Below are 19788 nucleotides of genomic sequence, written 5' to 3' on the forward strand. Positions count from 1 at the left end.
TGGAACCAAACAATTTGCTAAACTGATACACAATTAATTAAAAATTATCATAAATTCACAAAAAAGAAAAGAGGTAAAATACTCGTAATTACAAAAAATGACTGAAAATGGCTAAAAATTGACGAAGCCAAGAAAAATTAAGAACAAAACACTGAACCAATGCCAGAAATATCGAAACAAGCTGTTAAAAATTGAGAAAAAATAAAATCAAACATCGTTAAAATGAAACGAAATTTTGCAATAATTATACAAAATGTGATAAACAATGTCTGTGAAAATTTATGAGACCGTTATTGAAAATGGAACAAAACCAGGGCAAAAAAATTACCAAAAAATTTCATCAAAATTCCAAAAAAAAAAAAATTAAAAAAAAATGTTCCGACATCTGATCAAAATCTTCCAAAAAACGCTTCGATCATTTTTTTTTTTTTTTTTTTTTATTATCATCATCATAAGTCAATAAAAACACGAAAAATTTGGGGCAAAAAGGTTATCAAAATGATTTGAAAATTTGTCAAAATATCATGCAAACATTTTGAAAATTATAATAAAACTTGATGCAACATCAACCATCACGCAAAATTAGAACAAAATATTACAAAAATATCGAAAAAAATAATGTCGAAAATTACGAAAAATTGATCAAATCCCATCAAAATTGAATAAAATTTCATCAAAACAGCGTAAAAACTATCATAAAAAATAGTTCAACTGACACATAACTTATTAAAAATTACCACGATGAAAATAGGCATTGATTAAAAAATTCGTAAAAATTCGTGAAAATTTGTTAAAAATTTGTTAAAATGCCGTGAAAATATTTGAAAATGGCTCAAAGTTACGCAGCTACGTAAAATTTGAACAGAAAGTCAAAAAAAACCCGAAAATATTGGAAAAATTTTTTCAAAATTAAGAAAAAAAGGCACGTTAATGGAAAAAAGTAAACAGTAAAATAAATCAAATATTATGAAAATAATGAAACGAATTTTAGCAAAAGTCACACAAAATGTAACAAAAACTCAAAATTTGTGCAAAAAAAATAATAAAATAAAAATGTAGCTAAATTTGACTAAAATCCTTCAAAAATTATCTATGTTATTAAAAATTACCACAAATCAATCAAATTTATCCAAAAAAAAAACAAAAAAAACATGACTTTGACAAGGCATTTTTCAAATACTTCACGACTTTTTATGGGGAAGGGAGAGGGTGGGGGGGGGGAGGTTCAGCATTCTATAAGTCAATGTCTATGGACATTCTGAGATTTTTTCGGTGACCTGGGGGGGGGGGGGGGGAGTGTCAAAAATATCTCTACCGTTTCATTTCAATTTTTCACGAAGTATTCTGCAAGTTCACCATTTTTTTTTTGGGGGGGGGGAGGAGAGGGGTTAAACATTTTATACCTTAATTTTCACTTTTCCAGTGTTATGGGTGGGGGTTTCGAATATTTTTTGATTGGGAGGGGTTAACAATATTTTAGCATTTCAATTTTTCACGAAGTACTCTCAAGTTCACAATTTTTTGGGGGGGGGGAGAAGAGAGTGGTTAACATTTTATACCATAACGTTTCACTTTTCCAGTGTTATGGGTGGGGGTTTCCAATATTTTTTTGGGAGTAGGGGGGTGAAGAGGTTAACAATATTTAACCATCTGAATTTTTCGTTTTTCAATTTTTAGATTTTTTTTTTTCAAAGCATTTCTGTTCTTTGAAAATGACAAAATTTTGACTCGACATCGCAAAATTTGGGAAAAATAATACCAGAAAAACCAAAAAAACACAAGCAGAATTGCATAAAATATCTTCAAAAACTGTTTCAATTGACTCGAAAATGATCAAAAATGGCCAAAAATCGACGATTTTTCAGTTAAATCGGACAAAAATTGCATAAAACATTGTTGAAACTTGTTGAAGTGGAATAAAACCATTGAAAAACGATCAAAAAACTAGGGGAAAAAGCTCAAAATTTGAATCAAAATTGACAAAGTATTTTCAAGAGTAATGATTCCCTTATCAATTGATATCATTTCACCAAACCTCTTTCAGATTTTTCCTTTAACAATTAACTCTCAAAAAACTAGATCAAAATGAATCAAACTACATTTCAGATATTCAAATTACTCTTTCGACCAAAAAATTGAAGAATTTCCATATTTTTGACAACCCTTGTTGACTCGAATCCCCAAAAATACAAAAAGTACCTACATAGGTATCAGTAATCTTTTCAAAGCTACGAGTTGAATTACGTCGTTCCAGGTCGATTTTTTCGTATCGAGAGCAAATTGCGTATTGATTTTCGAAAAACACTTGAAAATTTGTTTACTTTCGAACACAATATTAGGCTGTTTTCGTGGCCAATTTTCGATAAACAGGTATACACCTATACTGTATGCATATGCAAACAGCACTATTATTAGTGTAGCACACATCACACGCAATTAGGTACTTGAAAATCACACACATCGACGATAAGAGAACCAGGCCCAGCACAGGAGAATGATATTCGATCAAAAAAATAAACAATTCTAGGTCTTATCAGACAGAGAGCTGACAAACGCGAATGCGGTGGCTTCAAAATACCAAAAAAAAAAAAAAAAAAAAAAACGTGAAAATTTTCCACCAGGTAATACAGGTGCGTACCTCTACCTATTACGTATTTCGCGTTCAAGTGCACCTAATTCTAATCACGAGCTTCGTTCACAAAGCACAAGCACACTCGTCACTCGTAGCTTGAAATTGTGTACGAAAACCAGACCACACTGAACCGAGGAGAAATTGTCGTCGCGGATTCGAGGAAATTTCAAATTACAGACGATTTTCGACACAACAACAGCACAATATTATGCACGATTGCACGAATTCGAACACATAACACATAGATGGAGTAAAAATTGGTAGAAAAAATTGCTTGAAAATGGTATGTAGATGTACCTTGAAATTAGACGAAGTCTCGGAAGCGATCAATTTGGTGGTGGATCCCATCGGCGTGACATTCAGCACGGAAGACCCTTGCGGGCCGCCGTTATATCGGAACTCGGTCGCCGTCGTCGTATCGGCACTCGTATAGCTCAACGCGTCACTCAACGAACTAATGAACAACTGAAGTGATAACGGAGGTGATTTCGCCTCGGTGGTTGCCGCCGCCGTACTACTCGTACTATGGTTATGGTGGTACTCTCCTAGTCGATCATCGTAGTCGTCCGCCGCCACCTCCATCGCCATCGCCACCGTCGACAAGTTACCTGCGCCACCTTCGATCGCGCCGCTCCAATCGTTAAACATAGACGCCATCACCGCCGTAGGAGTACCTGCGCCTGCTGCGGTACTGCTCGTCGTCGTATTCATCGTGTGGTGGTGACCCTGTTGCGTCGCGAACGACGCATCCAAAATTGACGACGGCGGTCGTCGCAGCGTTCCGGCCATACTTTGCGAATCGTAATCGTCGCCGATTGGCCGGATCGAACCATAGTACGTGTTTTCGCCGACAGCCACTTCGGAAGCGATCACCTTGGCCGTCGTCTCCGTCGGACGTACCGGAGATATGCTTCCGTATAGCTGTAAACAAAAAACAAAACAAAAAACCAAAAAAATTAGTACTGCACTTCGATGGGGAATAATAATGCTACAAGATATTACAGCTTATGGAAAAAAAACCGCACCGCACGAGGCTTCGACATCTAGTAGGTATTACGATACGCTCGATGGACATTTGAATAATTACGTAGATGCATCTACGGCTACGGACCAATGCTCGGTCATCGTAGCTGATAATCGAGCATTAATTTGTAGCGTAGCCTACCAACTACCATTGACGATAGATTACTATGGTTGGCCACCCGTTTGTCAACAGTCAATCTATTAGTACGAGTATTTTGCTTAAGATTAAAAAAAAAAAAAAGAGAGAGAGAGAAAAACAATTACGTGTAAAGTACGAACAGAGGAAATTGACCCAAGCTATGCTGAAAATCAAAACATAGAGAGGAGAAGCGAACGGGTTGAGATCATTGGCTTCTTTCTACGCATGGGCTAGTAAATTCGTTCGAATGAATAAACATTCGAGAAACAGGAGTGCGAGTGGCCAGAAAATATACGTCACTTTTAAACCAATGCTTCGGTGACTCTTACTCGACACTCAACCTAGCGAAAAACAAATTGCAGACCGATGAAAAGTGGAAAAAAACAAACATTTCCAACGCGCAAGCAATTCTCTGGCTTCGTTTATAGGTCCGCTGATAATCGCAGGCTGTAATTCTTTTCATGAATGGCACTGGCTGACTCACTGGGAATATCAGAGCTTCAAGAATACTCAAACTCAACAGTAGGAAGGCATATTACTTATGAGTAATATTTCAAAACGAAATAGTTCAGCATATGACAATAGGAATAATTGCACCCTCCCGCCGATCCTCTGGGACCTTCTAAAGCAAACTTCCTTTTTTGGGGCACAGAAGGACATTGTGGGGTGGGACTCAAAAAATAAGTTCATATTTGTACTTGGCGACCTCAAAAACATTCCGTTTGATGTATCACTCGATTTTATTTGATGATTTTTTGAAATTTTGGCCCCCTTGTTGGGGCACAAAGGGACATTGGGGGGTGAGACACAAAAAATAAGCTCATATTCGTACTCAGCGACCTCGAAAACATACCATTCGATATATCACTCGATTTTTCACGATTTTTCAAAATTTTAACCCCCTTTTTGGGGCACAGAAGGGCTTTGAGGAGTTGGACCCAGAAAATAAGTTGGTATTCGTATTCAGCGACCTCGAAAACATACTATTCGATAAATCGCATGTCCAGATTCGTTTTTCAAATATATAATTCAATTGTGTGTTACTTGAAAAACCAAGCATCCCCCACCCACCCCTTGGGAGGGTTGACGAGCCTTTGGCAATGTTAACACTCTAAAGTCAAGGTGTGCCAAAGTGGGTGATGTGGTGGAGATACACTGCAAAGGGAACTATGTATGTATTATATGCAGGGCTGTTAAATTACCGTATTTTACGGTATTTATGGTATTTTACTAATTTGGATATGAAGAGTTATTTTTTGTAGTTTGACTTCCAAGTTCAGAACTTCTGACCTGCCTCTGAAGAAAATTTTCATCTGTTTTAGGTGTTACTAAAGATTATAGAAGATTTTCTATGGACATTTTTTGGAAATTTATGGAGAAAATTTTTGGTAACTTTCAAATCATAAATTTCCATGGAAATTTGGAAATTTATGAAGGAAAGATGGAAAAAAGTGTTAATTTGGCTTTTGGGTAAATAATGGTAAAATACGGTAATAAACTTTTGGTAAAATACCGTAAAATATGGTAACATACTGCTGTAATTTACCAACATAAATTACCTTACAGCCCTGATTATATGCAGTAACCAAAGAAAGACACCAAGACAAGCCGACAATAGGAGACTTCATACGAACAATGAAAGCTCTGGCAGCCAAATGTGTTGAGCTAAACATCACAAAAATCGCAGTACCAAGATTAGGGTGTGGCTTTGACCAACTTGAATGGCCACTAGTTAAACAAGCGCTCCTAGAGTGCTTCAAGGGCCTTACAGTGACTCTGAGAGTTTGCACCCTCCCACCAAACATGAAAGCGTGACTACCTGAACAAGATGTCAAAAACCAATATTGTCAACTGTAAATCAAATTATGCCCAAAGCCAAATTCAAGACATGAAATACTCAGGACCGAATTCAGTGGCGTAGCCAGGATTTTCTCAAGGAGGGGGCAAAACCAGATTTTTAGGCATGAGAAATCGAAATGAGGGGTAATTTTCTGGAAATCTATTGTGATGTGTGGTGATTTCATGAAAATGAAGGCAAAATTACTGCTCGAGCGAAGCGAGAGCGAAAATTTTTAATTTTGCGACCATCGCATGAACAATTTACAGCGCTAAATAATGTCCTAACTTGAAATAACATTAGTATGATGTGTTTTGAGAAAAAATGAGTCCAAACAACGAAAAAACATCCATTTTTGCATGTTTTCTTTCAAATTTTCGCTCGCAAGGGGGGGCCATGGCCCCCTCCGCCCCCCCTTGGCTACGCCACTGACCGAATTTACCTGGATCTTGAGATAATCCTAAAATTTACTATAATATTTTTTTATCTATACTTGTAAATACCAAACTTATAATATAGAAAACAATCTTTTCTTGTGGCAGTTGGTGAGAAGCCCTAAGCAAGTGCACCAACTGCCCCACAAAAGTTCAAATAAACCTCGTGGCAATAACTAGGAGACCTAACTTGTTGGGATCATCCCTAGGCTAAATCACTCCCCCTTCAAACTTCACCCTGAGACGGGTTGGGGGCTCAGTCGTGATCTCGTGATTAGAACAGGTATGAGTGGAAACAAAACTTGGGAACTGACAACTGGGCCTTAGGCAACTGCCTAGGGGTTTGGGTCGTGGTGGACAATCCATCTCACCTCCCCCCCACTACCCTATCCCCTCCCTGCTTACCCTTGGGGTGAAGCTATAATTATATTTAGTTTAGATACATTATGTTTATTCTAATAACCCTTGGTCTAAAATACCCCCCTGCCTGGTGCCGATTGGGGAAAAAACGAAAAAAAACAATGGTGGTGTGATTAATAGTTGGGTGAGTAGAGTTTGTAAAAAAAAATTATAACTCCAAACAATTTGCAATGTTGTTGGGATTTTGAGTTAGGCCATTTGCGGTTTTTACAAGATCTAGATAATGTACCCAACTCAAAGTGTTATTTTTGGTTGGGGGGGGGGGGGGGTCATACAAACCCCAAAAATGTCAAAATCAATTTTTTTTGAGATGTAACCTTATTACTCCCGAGGTACGATTTTTAGTCATGGTAGTTTTTCTCGTAAACCTAATATTTTCGGAGTAAATCGCAAACAACATGAGTCGGAACTGTTTGTAGCCTCCTAAAAAAATTAGCTCCAGGGTTAGGAGGTTCGTTTTTTTTTTTGTAGTTCAGGGGTTCATCTGAACACATTCTCAAAGAAAAAATTTATGTGCCAATTTTTTCCTTTTTGCCCTCGCCAAGGCTGAGTAGTTTTTTTTGTGGTGAAAGAGCTTGTTTGATGTTTGGAGGAACCAAAAGTTTTGCCATTTCTTAAGTGTGCTTTGGGTGAAGATAAATTTAAGGTCGTCAGCTGTGATAGATGGGAGAGGAGAAAGAGTAGCGGAGGATTTTGCATTTTTATCTGCAATTTCATTTCCTGTGATTCCAACATGGCTCTGTACATACATAAACTGGATGGAGTAGTTTGAATTTTGTAAATCAAATAGAGTTTTACAAATATTTTGAATTAGTGGGTTGTAACTTGTAAGAAAATAGATTTCGGATAGCAGTAGTTAGTGAGCTGAGGGAATCACTCTGAATTAAGAAAGACTTATTTTCTGATTCATAAGGTGAGCAGATCACAGGGGCAGTGGAAAATAGCTGTGAGTTTGGCAGTGTAGATTGAAGAGCAGTTATGGATTTTAAAATTTGAAAAAACGTTAGAAATATGAAGCCAATTGGTTCGTTATTTTCATCGTTTGTTCATAAGATTGTGTGTAATCGAGTGAACAAATTTAGTCGTACTTATGTCCTGCAACCCGCTCCCATCAGAACTTTGGGCAGAGATTTCTCTATGAATTTTCAAAATTCTTTCAATTTTTTTTCCACCAATGCTATGTACCTAATACTTTATCATTGAAAGCTAGGGTATGTAGCCATATTTTCTAATTTAGCTTTTCAAACGGAGATCTGAGCATCAATAGTACCTCCATTCAATTCCCAATGATGGCCACAAAATGACATAAATCAAAAATATCTCGACATACCCTCGCTTTTGAATGTTTTTTGAGTAAAATAAACCAAACCCCATGAAAATCTGTCAAATAGTTTTCGCACAATCCCCAACCAAAGTTCATAGTTTTCATCAAAAATTGCTACTGATAACAAGGGGTAGAGAATGGCCTTAAGGGGGGTCGGTAAGCTTTTTATGGTTTTTTTGATTACCTCATTTTCTGAAGTGATATGGGCTCTAAACTTGATATAAGCCATCAGGGGCTGTAAAAACATAAAATTGTAGTAGGAAAATCAAGCTTCCCAAACTTCTACTTTTATAGTGTGAATTGGCAGTATACAAAAAATACTTCATGTTAGACCTGTTTATCCCACATAATGCGATATGTAGATCACTTTTATCGAGGTCCTAATGCCTCAAGTTGAGTCAGAAAGAGTAATAATATCAGTAGGAAAATTATATCTTTGAGAAACTTGAAAAAAAAATTGATACCTGGATAAAAGAGATCTTATGTGGGATAAATGGGTCTAACTGTCTAACATGAAGTATTTTTCTTATACTGCCAATTCACACTATAAAAGTAGCATTTTGGGAAGCTCGATTTTCCAATTACAATTTCATGTTTTCACAGCCCCTGATGGCTTATATCAAGTTCAGAACCCATATTACTCCAGAAAATGAGGTAATCAAAAAACCCATAAAAAGCTTACTGACCCCCTTAATCCCTGAATGAAGTGTTGGTATTTTTGATTCATCTGTAAAGCAGAGATTTAATTTTTTGTATTTTGATAAGAGTTCAAGATAGTTTTGTTTTATTACTAGTGGAGAGTGGCTATTTTTCGATTAGTTAATAAGTTGTATATCGACTTGAGGAGGCTTAAGGAGCCAAATGGGGAACCCATAATATTGGTTTTTGGATGAGAGTTTTTTCAACATTGTGATGAAATTAGAAATGGGTCCTATAAATATTATGGTCAAAATGTGGGGGAGAGCGTTGGGTGGGTTAATTGAGTTTTGGAGTGGATGGGAAGGGTTGGTATTAGATGCATTTGAGATGAATTTGTTTGTTATGAGAGTTCTTCTAAAATCTAGGATAATTCTGCAGCTTCACAATAAATGCTATCTATTGGAGAGGAATAGAGGGCTTGAGGGCTCCTATACAGATCCTTATGGGCTGAATTTTGAATTGTATTTAGGATATCAGAAGTTTTATTTGAGATATTTGCAAAACACGGGCTTCCGTACTCAATTTTACTGCGAATTAGAGATTTATACAAGTGAAGTAAGAGTTTGCGAGATGAAATATACTTTGTATTTTTGATTATTTTCAACAGATTTAGGCGTTTCATGAGATCTGATTTTACTTTTAGGAAATGAGGAGTCCAATTTAGTTTTCTATCAAAAGTTCAGCCAAGAAATTTAGTAGTGGTTTGTGGTTTTGAATTCTAATGATAATCTCGCCACTTTGCCGTTAGAACTATTTATGGAGAATGAAGAGGAATCCAAGACCAGAGTGATTTCTTCAAGTTACACTGTTACAGCATTATATTAACTGACCAACGTAATTTCCCTAATGAAATTGTAATTCAAGTTAGTAAACAAAAACTCATTCAATTTTCTTGGGCGCAGCAATTTTTTCATTATTCTTATCTCATTTGTAGCTTAAAATGAATTTAAAATTTCAGTTAGCTCAATTTGAAATATCCTCTATTTGGTTATCTAAAGAAAGTTTTCCATCGAGTACGATAAAATCAAATATTTAATTTTATGAATTAAATTAAACAGAAGTTGTAAGTATCAATTAATTTACAGAGAACAGATAATTAAATAAAATTTTACACAAGCATTCGTCAGAATGAATTTTTCAGACATTCAGCGTAGGCTAACACAACATAAATTATGAAATAAAAAGACAACAAAGGTCCTACACTTCCTACAGATAACATGAAGAATGTGACAAGAAATTTATACCTGTTAAATTGTTAATCTGACCTCATTTCTAACATTTAAAAAATATTTTGACTGAATTGTATTTTTTTTTTGTTGATAAGTATGTATTTTTCATTTTGCAATATTGGAAAGGCTCTTCACAGTAGTGTTTTGTTCATCACAAAGAGGGGATTCAAAAGAATTTTTAAACATGAATTTAGAATCTTAATTCAGTTAGGTATTAATACAATTCCAAATTTTTTCAACATTGATGTGGCTACCAGAACCACTTGATTTTCAGTTGAGGGACTAAATACCACGATGTACAGATTCGTTAAACAACTAGTTGTTTAACAAATCTGTACATTGTAGTATTTAGCCGGCCTACAAACCCAGCTTCCTGTCGCACGTTTAGTTAATTTTGAATCTTTTTGGAACAAAAAATCCGAATTTGTGTTCGGTTCAAAAGTTAATTTCTTAGAAAAAGGCACAAACCTCTCCAGTGCAGAGCTAATTGGATACCCTGTGGTGGCAACATAATTTGGTTTCTTGCCATTATTCGTAATCTGGAATTTTCGCAACAGGACCATGTGTGGTCCTGTTGCGAAAATTCCAGATTACGAATAATGGCAAGAAACCAAATTATGTTGCCACCACGAAGTATCCAATTAGCTCTGCATCGGATAAGCGTCGAAAATATGATCAGCTTTCTGAAATGTCTGGAAGAGGTGAGCGCAAAACACGGCTTGCTGATAAATAAAGCAAAGACGAAGATCATGATTGTGAATCGCCCTGAGAACAACTCGCCTGAAATCCAGGAAATTGAGGGAATCGGAGTGGTGAGTCGATTTGTGTACCTGGGATCCATTGTAAGACGCAGAGTGCGAATCACACGAAGCGCCAAGTCTTGCCTAAAGAAGATATGGTCAGATGCAGCAATGAGCAGGATTCTGAAGAAAAGGCTTGTAAACACTGTGGTTTTCTCAGTATTCCTCTACGCGTCAGAAACCTGGACAGTACGCGAACGAGACAGGAGAAAAATTGACACGCTTGAGATGTGGTGCTGTAGGAGAATGCTTTGGATCCCATGGACGGCAAAGAGGACTAATGTGTCCATCCTGGGAGAAATTGGTGTCCAGAAGAGGTTGTCGGCGGTGGTACTCAAGCCGAATCCTCAAATGTACTTCGGGCATGTCACAATGGCAAATGCGATAGAGTCCCTATTCATTCAAGGAACGGTAACGCTCTCCCACGAGATGAACAGACTCAATCTGGAAAATGGTTGGACCCAGCTTCCCAGCGTGTGTTAGGAGCGCTCAAAACAGAGACACATGGAGGGAGCTGGTGTATCACATCACGGAAGTGACGGTGACGGTCGCGGCATCATAGTCACAATACCCCCCTAGGGGTGAAACGGCACCAAGAAGAAGAATACATAATTAACCTGAGAAAATTAAACGTAGGTATTTAATATTATGAAGTATCCACCATGTATCCTCATGAAATCAAAATTGATTGTTTACACATAGTTCATTACCTAAATAATATCTGAAGTATTCATTTTCTCGTTTGCGTTTGCGATCATCTATTTCTTGTTTGATATCATCTATTTCTCGTTTAAGGTCATTTCTTTCTTGCATTTTTTTTTGGAAAGCTGTTTTTACATGCTTTGGCAAATAATAATTATGCGGTTTCATCGGAAATCAATCCTTCCGACAGCTCTTCACAATGTCCAACTAGCAACACTACAATTAATCATTGGAAAGAAGATAATAGGTAATTAGGTAAGAAAGAAAAATGGAAACTTTAAATTTGAAAACTCTCGCATACCGCCACTTTTTTACTCACCAACAGAACAAATCAGAACGAATACAACAATCGCGTTCCTCAAACAAAGCATTTAGAATTTTTTCAAACAAATTTGATTATTTACGATTGCATAATTATAAAGGGATAATTCAACCCAAATATTAGATACTTACAACACCATTTTTTCGCGAAAACAAATGTTGTGACGTTTGCTCAAGTATAACTAAACTGCGAAGCGAACATAGGTAAGTATTAATTGTAAGTTGAATGAGGAAGTGATCGCAGACAAATTGGAATCATCAATACATTATCTATCTATTAACCACTGTAGATGATTGCGATTCCAATGAAATTCATTAGAGAACGCTTATCTGAATATTATCCATTTATCACAACCCAACAAATCGTAAATCGAACCTCATTCTAATCTACTAACTAAAGAATCACATCACTCTTCACTCTTTCCTTCTCATCATCTCTTTAAATTAAACATTCAAAATGACAAAAAATTATTTAAAAAAAAAACAAATTATTAAAAAAAGAAAAAATTTTCAAAGTTTGATGGAAAACGTGGAAAAAACCAAACCTTTGGTAATTTTGGTAAACTAGCAAAATTTTTGCTACGAAAATTCTTCAAAATACATTTTTTTAAATTTTGGAAACGAAGAATAGAGTCAAAACTCAGTTAAAAACAACATTTTTCAATTGAAAAAAAAAGTAGAAACTAAATCAAAATTTTTAAAAGAGGGAATCAAAATGGAAAATTTAAAAAAATTGATTGAAAAAGAAAATAGCAGGACTTTTTGTTTTCTTGGCAAAATGGTGAGAATTTCAGGAGGAAATAATGTAAGTATTTCGATGGCAACTGGCAACACTGAAATAAACTCAATAGATGACATTGCAAACACCTTAGCTAGATCCTTTGCAAAAGCTTCTGCAACTGCCTCTTATAGCTCTGCTTTCCAAACACTAAAAACACAAATAGAATCCATCCTCTTAGACTTTTCATCTCAAAATCTAGAATCATACAACTCTCTTTTCTCTCTTGAAGAGCTAAATCATTGTCTAAACTACAACATTAAAGATTCATCCCTGGACCTGATGAAATTCACCCTCACACGTTAAAGTACCTTTCAGACACTGGAAAAGAAGATTTACTTACTTCAGTTATACCTATAACAAAATTTGGCCTTCTGATTCCTTCCCAAAATTGTGGAAAACTGCAACAATCATTCCAATATTAAAACCTGATAAAAACCCAAATCTGGCATCTAGTTATCGCTCCATCTCCTTATAACTTCAGTTCCTTGCAAAATACTTGAAAAAATGATTATTAAACATCTTAATTGGTAAGTATATTGATTCCTCAAATTCTCTTAGCATTTATCAAAGTGGTTTCAGAAAGAAAAGATCTACCCTAGACCACCTCTTTTGTCTCCAAAAGAAATTAGTTTGGCCTTCCAGAATAAAGAAAGTGTTCTTTCAGTCTTTTTTGATCTTGAAAAGGCATTTGATAAAGCCTGGCGTTATAAAATTCTCCAAAAATTACATTCCATTGGAATTAGAGGACATTAACAAACCGTACTTTTAGAGTGAGAGTTAACAATACATACTCAGAATTTTTTGAAATTGAAAATGGAGTCCCCCAGCGTTCAGTTCTTAGCACAGTCTTATTTATACTTTTGATTGATGACATTTCCAATGTTGTTTCTAGACCCATTTCTCTGAGAATCTTTGCTGATGATATAAACATTTCCTTTTGTTCAAATAATATTCAACTAGCTCTTCAAGTAATCCAAGAAACCCTTGAAAAAATTGAATCATGGGCAAATTCTAATGGTCTAGCCTTATCAGAGTCAAAAACTCACTGTATACTTTTCACCGAAAAAAATAAGATTCTTGCAGATCTCATTCTCAACTTCAAAGGACACTCTTGAGAATTCAAAACCACTACTAAATTTCTTGACTTAACTTTTGATAGAAAACTAAATTGGACTCCTCATTTCCTAAAAGTAAAATCAGATCTCATGAAACGCCTAAATCTGTTGAAAATAATCAAAAATACCAAGTATAATCCATCTTGCAAACTCCTATTTCACTTGTAAGTATAAATCTCTAATTCCCAATAAAATTGAGTATGGAAGCCCGTGTTTTGCAAATCTCTCAAATAAAACTTCAAATATCCTAAAAACAATTTAAAATTCAGCCCTAAGGATCTGTTTAGGAGCCCTCTATTTCTCTCCAATAGATAGCCTTTATTGTGAAGCAGCAGAATTACCCCCAGATTTTAGAAGAACTCTCATTACAAACAAATTCATCTCAAATGCATCCACCAACCCTTCCCATCCACTCCAAAACTCAATTAACCCACCAAACCCTCAACATTCTGACCATATAGAAGGACCCATTTCTAATTTCATCACAATGTTGAATGATCTTCAAATTAATCCTAAAACTCTCATCCAAAAACCAATAGTATACCCTCCTTGGCTTCTAAAGCCTCCTCAATTAACTACTCAAAAAACAGCCACTCTCCATTAGTAATAAAATAGAACTATCTTGAACTCTTATCAGAATACAAAAAATTCAATCTTTGCTTTACAGATGGATCAAAAATACCAACACTTCACTCAGGATATGCCTACTCTATAAATGATAGAATTTCAAATTTTAAAATCCATAACTATCCAAAATCATTTTTCTGATCACCTTCTAATTCAAAATATTCATAAAACTCTATTTGACTTACAAAATGCAAACTTCTTCATACAGTTTATGTAAAGAGAGACGGTTCACTAAAAAGATGGCTTCATATTTATGCCAATATGAAATATTCATCCATTATATCTGCCACTACTCTTTCTCCTCACACATTTATCACAGCTGACGACCTCAAATCTATCTTCACCCAAAGCACACTTAAGAAATGGCAAAACTTTTGGTCCCTCCAAACCACAAACAAGCTCTTTCAACATAAAAAATCAGTCCATCCTTGGAAAAACCTCTCCCACTTAAACAGACTTGAAGAAATCATTATAACCAGATTGAGAATTGGCCACACAAAAATCACACACAATCACCTCTATGAAAAGGCCCCAAAACCCACCCAGTTGGGCCAGCTGCTGTGGGTTGTCTACTGCCATACAGCGATTACCTTCAGATGGGCCAAATAACCCCAGCTGGGGTGGAGAAAATTCTCAAACAAGCTGAGAAGGAACTAGAAAGGAAAATCCAACACTCCAACTGGGAAAAGATAGAGACCAAATCAAATGGGATCTTCACCCTAGAGGAATTAGAGGACGATCTGTTTAGACAATACCCACAGTTTGCCCTGGCCCATTGTGTCAGCAGGGATTTCAGGATGTCCAAGGGCATTGCGCTCCTATTTAAACGAGCCTTCGGCAACCAGGACACTCTGAAGTCAAGGGGTGCTAAGGTTGGTGAAGTAGTTGAGCTCAAAAAAGGTGGAAATTACATACTCTATGCAATCACCAAAGAACACTACACTGATAAGCCGTCAATCAAGGACTTTGTAACGACAATGAAAGCACTTGCTGCCAAATGTGACCAACTCAAGATCAAAAAGATAGCAGTACCAAGACTAGGGTGTGGTCTGGATAAACTGGAGTGGCTAACAGTGAAACAATCCATCATCGAATGCTTCAAGGACCACCCAGTTACTGTCAGAGTATGCACCCAGAAGGAGTAACAGCTTCAATCCTGATCTATCAACCAAACATCGACCAGTAAAAGCCCTGTAAATAACCCATTAAAATGCCCTACCTCAAGCTGTAAATAACTATAGTTAGATTTTTTTTCAAAACCTATGCATATCCTAAATATATTCTTCTCAAAACCACAACCTTAAACTAATTTAGTGTGGGCTTCTTTATTGTATTATAATTTATTTTTTGTATTATAATGCTGTACATATTTGCAAAGTAGAACAAGTTAACTAATCATACCTATTTTCCTACATTTTTCAGCCTAAAATAATTAGCCATATCTAGTATTGTACTCTTAAGTCCAATGTGACAGGCTAGTGTGAAGCCCTTAGCAAGTACACCAGCCTCCTCGCAAATGTCCCCCCATATCCGAAACTCATGTAATGCAAAGGGGAGAGCAACACTTGTTGACCCCCCTAGGCACCAAATTCTGCTCCCTAAAATCCTTTTCCCAAGACGGGTTGGGGGACTCCAACTACCTGATAGGCATGCGTGAGTAACGAAGCCTGGTAGGGTGATTGTGTCCTTGGCAACCGCCTAGGGGGTATGGGTCGTGGTGGACAACCCGTCTTTCCCCCTCCCCATCCCCCTCTTCCCGCATCTTAGATCTAGGATTAGGGATAAATTGAGATAATACACTTTGTTTAGATTTAGTCTTAGATTTAAGATGTAAACCCACATGTCAGTTTTGCCAGTCAGAAATTATATCTGTCCAACACTTACTATTTCACTGTCCCTCCTTCCATCAGCACAGACTATCCCTACAAATAGATGAAAGATCCCTATTCAATTCATACCAGACGACTCTTCCGAAATTAAAAAATTCTTAGACCTAATAAAAAAACTTGACCTTACCAACTCTATTTAAATCTCACACGACGGGTGTAATAATCAAGTAATTACAAACACCCAAAAAAAATTACAATTACAAAAAAATTTTAAAAATGGCAAAATTCTAAACAAAGAAATTTTTTTCAAAGTTTGACAGAAAACTTGAAAAAGATTGAATTTCCAAAATAAAATATGTTTTTTAATTGTTTGGTAGCAAACAGAGTCAAAACTTGGTTAAAAACAAAATTTTTCAATTGGGGAAAATAGAAACGAAATCAAAATTTTGAAAAGAGAGAATCAAAATGGAACATTTTAAAAAATCGATTGAAAAAATATAAAAAAATCAGAACTTTTTCAGCAGGAAATTTTTTCAAATGTTTCAATTCTCCTAATGTGAGGAACCTAACCAAAAAAAATTGTGCAAATTTGGAAAATCTAAACCCAAAATCTGGCTAATTTGATACAAAATGACCAAGTTGCCAACGATGCTATTCATTTTCCAATTTTTCAAATTTCAATTAAAAATGGGAATGCCTCGAGGGATGTTTGTTTGGATCGCAATTTGTGAATTGGTGTGCTCCAATTTGTAGTTAAAATTTTTTTTTTAAAAATGGAGTCCCATTTTATGGACTCGAGTCATCGCTCGTGCCAATACTTGACGTGAAATTTAACCCTTTTCCAGTGCATTGAGTATTCATCAAACGTACATTGATGAACTGAAAGCTAGAGCAGAAGATACCATGAACTGGAGTACTGCCAATTGGTACTCGTGACACCGAATTTATAATGCCTGCATGTCAAATATTACCTAACGAAATCAAATCACCGCTATTGTACACCTAACCTATACATTTATTTACTATGGCGATTGTTCATCGGTGCTATGGCGATGGCGGTCGCGTGCAAAAGAACAGGATTATGTGCTGATTGAAATAGACGTTCGGCGATCACTGCAAAATTTACGAGGTGCAATTATTATATCGCTGATAATCGGCCATCGACTCAGCATCAGCTCACGTGGATGGTTAGATTTGCACGAACCCTTCTTCTTATACCTACACGTAGGTAGCAAATGTACGTGACCAAAGCTGCATTGATTACATTGTTTGTTTCTAAGTAAACAAGCGACTGCTACGATTATCTTGTTTACTCGTACGTCAACTGACCGGTAGCAATTGGCTGTAGAGTTTATCAGTGGACATTCAATTGCCGGAAAAATACCTTCGCGAGTGGAACAATTTTCTCAATTTTCATACTTTGCCATAATATGATAGGAAGTCTGTAAAATTGCCTTCGATATAAGGTAATCGAAGAACAATTTTAGAAGAAATTTCTCACCGCGTAGTGCCTCGTCGCAAATTACCTACATTTTTAAATTCGCCAAAGTCAAGTCCAAAGCGATATTTATTTACCTCGGACGTGTAAAATTATCAGCGTGCTTGACAATGCAACCTTGATACTCGTATAGAATGTGTTTGCGTACCGGTGAGCGGTGGTCAGTTTTTCACGTACCTATACTGCCAGTATATCTTAATCACGCTGCAATATTCATTAGTCATTACGAAGAATTCTATTTTAATTACCTCTTCGGTATGGTATTGCTCGTACGATAAAATGCTACGTTGCAGAAGGTACCTACGTTATCGTCAATCGAATGTCTCGAAATTGAATTGAAACAAGCTCGAGAATCATTCTATTTTAATCAGAAGTTGTATTAAAATACTCGAGTGATGATGAGGAAGAACTTCTACCTAACTTAGTATACCTACGAGTACATAAGCCCAGAGCAATCAATCAATCCAGTAAAGAAGATTTGTCGAAGTCGACGAATCAGAATACGTTACGAGTATCTGCGTTTTGGCGATTTGATTCCCTTTGTTTCCAATACAAAAAAGAGAACTACGTATGATGGAATCATCGATTGATCAGTTCAATTGAACTTTGAAGGCTGAATCGATTCGAGATCATTTGCTTGTTATTCATTCGCCCAGTGAACAGACGCTGGTACAAATTTTCATGAGATGAGATGTGATTCCTATTCCTATTCAAATTACTTGAAATAAATATGCCCTAAGGCCCTATTTTATTCTCCGAGGTTCGTATTTCACGTTCTATTTGTCTCTTTTTTTTTAGCCAATGAAGTTGTTGCGGCGTCCAAAATGGTCAAAAAGTTCTAATTTTGATCAAAATTCCAAAAAAGACTCGTTTTTTTGCCAAAAATGGGTAAAAATTCTGTTTTTTTGGCAGCATTGATGAAAATACACATAAGACCATTTTCTACCAAAATTCAAAAGCCCAAATTTCTGGTAGAATTGTCAGAAAAAAGTGATGTTTTTTTTCGAACATCAAAAACTTTATTTTTCCCATAATTGTCAGGTACATATCCAATTCCATTTTTTACAAAAAGTATTCAAAGATCTAATCTTTGTTGAAATCGTCTAAAAGTTTTCCAAAGTTGTCAAAAATTCGTAATTTCGACAAAAATTGCCAAGTGGTCGGAATTTTGTCAAAATTGCTCCAAAAAAACTCATTTGTCAAAACATCTAAAAAATACTGCTTTTTGGCAAAATTTCTCGAAAGTTTCATTTTCCACAAAGTTCAAAAAAGCTCTAATTTCTGGCCAAAAATTGTCAAAACGGTTCTGTTTTTAACCAAAATTCTCAAAATAGTGCCTTTTTTGCGTAAATTATTGAAAAAATCGTGATTTTCACATCCCAAAAGTCTTGATTTTTCTAAAATTGCCAAAAAATATCTACCATTTTTTTATACCAAAAATGTTCAAAAGTACAAACTTTGTTGAAAGTTTTCAAAAAAAAGTCCTTTTTTGCAACATTGCCAAAAAGTCTCATCTTTTCATTTTCTATCCAAATTTCAATATGTTTCACTCATAAAATATTATGGCAGGAAAAATTTGGGGGGGGGGAGAGGGGAATTTTTTTCACATGTTCGCAAGGATTGCACTCGATTTTTTCTCAAAAAAAGTAACTTTAGTAACTAAAACAGCTGAAAAAAGTAACCAGAAAAATCATCGAAATTCAAATACTTACATAAAAACCATTTATCGACACTTCGAAAGTAAGCCCAAACTGGGTGAAAATACCAAAAAAAAAAGCACGAAAAAAATCGGATTCTGGAAACATCCCAACTAATGAACAGAATTGCAAAATCGAAAGCAATTGGGCGGGAGGGGGGTCCATCGAAATAGGGAGGAACTAAATTTAATCTTATCCAAAATCATTTCGAAAAATTAAACACAAGAATATACCAATTGTAAAAAATTGAAGAAATTTTGACACGAGCGAGCAATTGATGAAAAAAATCATTCGAGTGTTGAGAAAGAATAAATAATAATAGGAAAAAATTCCATAAATAAGAAGAATCATTTTGAAACAGAAAACTCAGAAAACTCATTAAAATCAATGGTAAAAGGCGGGGAAGGCGAGCTTGTAATCCAAATTTGGGAAAAATAGTGATTTGTGAACATCATTTTAAAAATTCCAATACGAAAAAATGTACCTGGTACTGTGCTGGAGAAATAAAAAAAAATCCTCAAATTTGTCAGAAGAAGACATCAAAACTTGGCATAAGTCACACAATAAATTTCAACAACCAAAGAAAAAAAAATGGGAAAAAATACTTACAACAAAAATATTGAATTGAGAGAAAATGACCAAAATAGGAAGCAGATGAATGATCAAGATCTGGAGAGAAAA

At 35.7% G+C, this 19788-nt stretch overlaps 1 protein-coding gene and 1 long non-coding RNA gene across 2 annotated transcripts in view; both read right to left on the bottom strand.

Moving 5' to 3' along the window:
* Nucleotides 1-19788, bottom strand: part of LOC135846057 (sodium-dependent nutrient amino acid transporter 1-like) — a 95035-nt gene that overhangs the window by 59066 nt on the left and 16181 nt on the right. Inside the window, exon 2 of the mRNA XM_065365032.1 lies at nucleotides 2930-3553. Coding sequence (XP_065221104.1) covers nucleotides 2930-3553 — 624 coding nt within the window. The remainder of the gene's footprint in view (nucleotides 1-2929; nucleotides 3554-19788) is intronic.
* LOC135843606 (uncharacterized) lies at nucleotides 9472-11972 on the bottom strand. The gene is made up of 3 exons (XR_010558356.1): nucleotides 11559-11972; nucleotides 11248-11455; nucleotides 9472-11154 (listed from the first exon to the last, which is right to left on the bottom strand). It is a non-coding gene; the product is annotated as an uncharacterized LOC135843606 (long non-coding RNA).

The sequence above is a fragment of the Planococcus citri genome, chromosome 4 (genome assembly GCF_950023065.1).
Source record: "Planococcus citri chromosome 4, ihPlaCitr1.1, whole genome shotgun sequence".
Lineage (NCBI taxonomy): Eukaryota > Metazoa > Arthropoda > Insecta > Hemiptera > Pseudococcidae > Planococcus > Planococcus citri.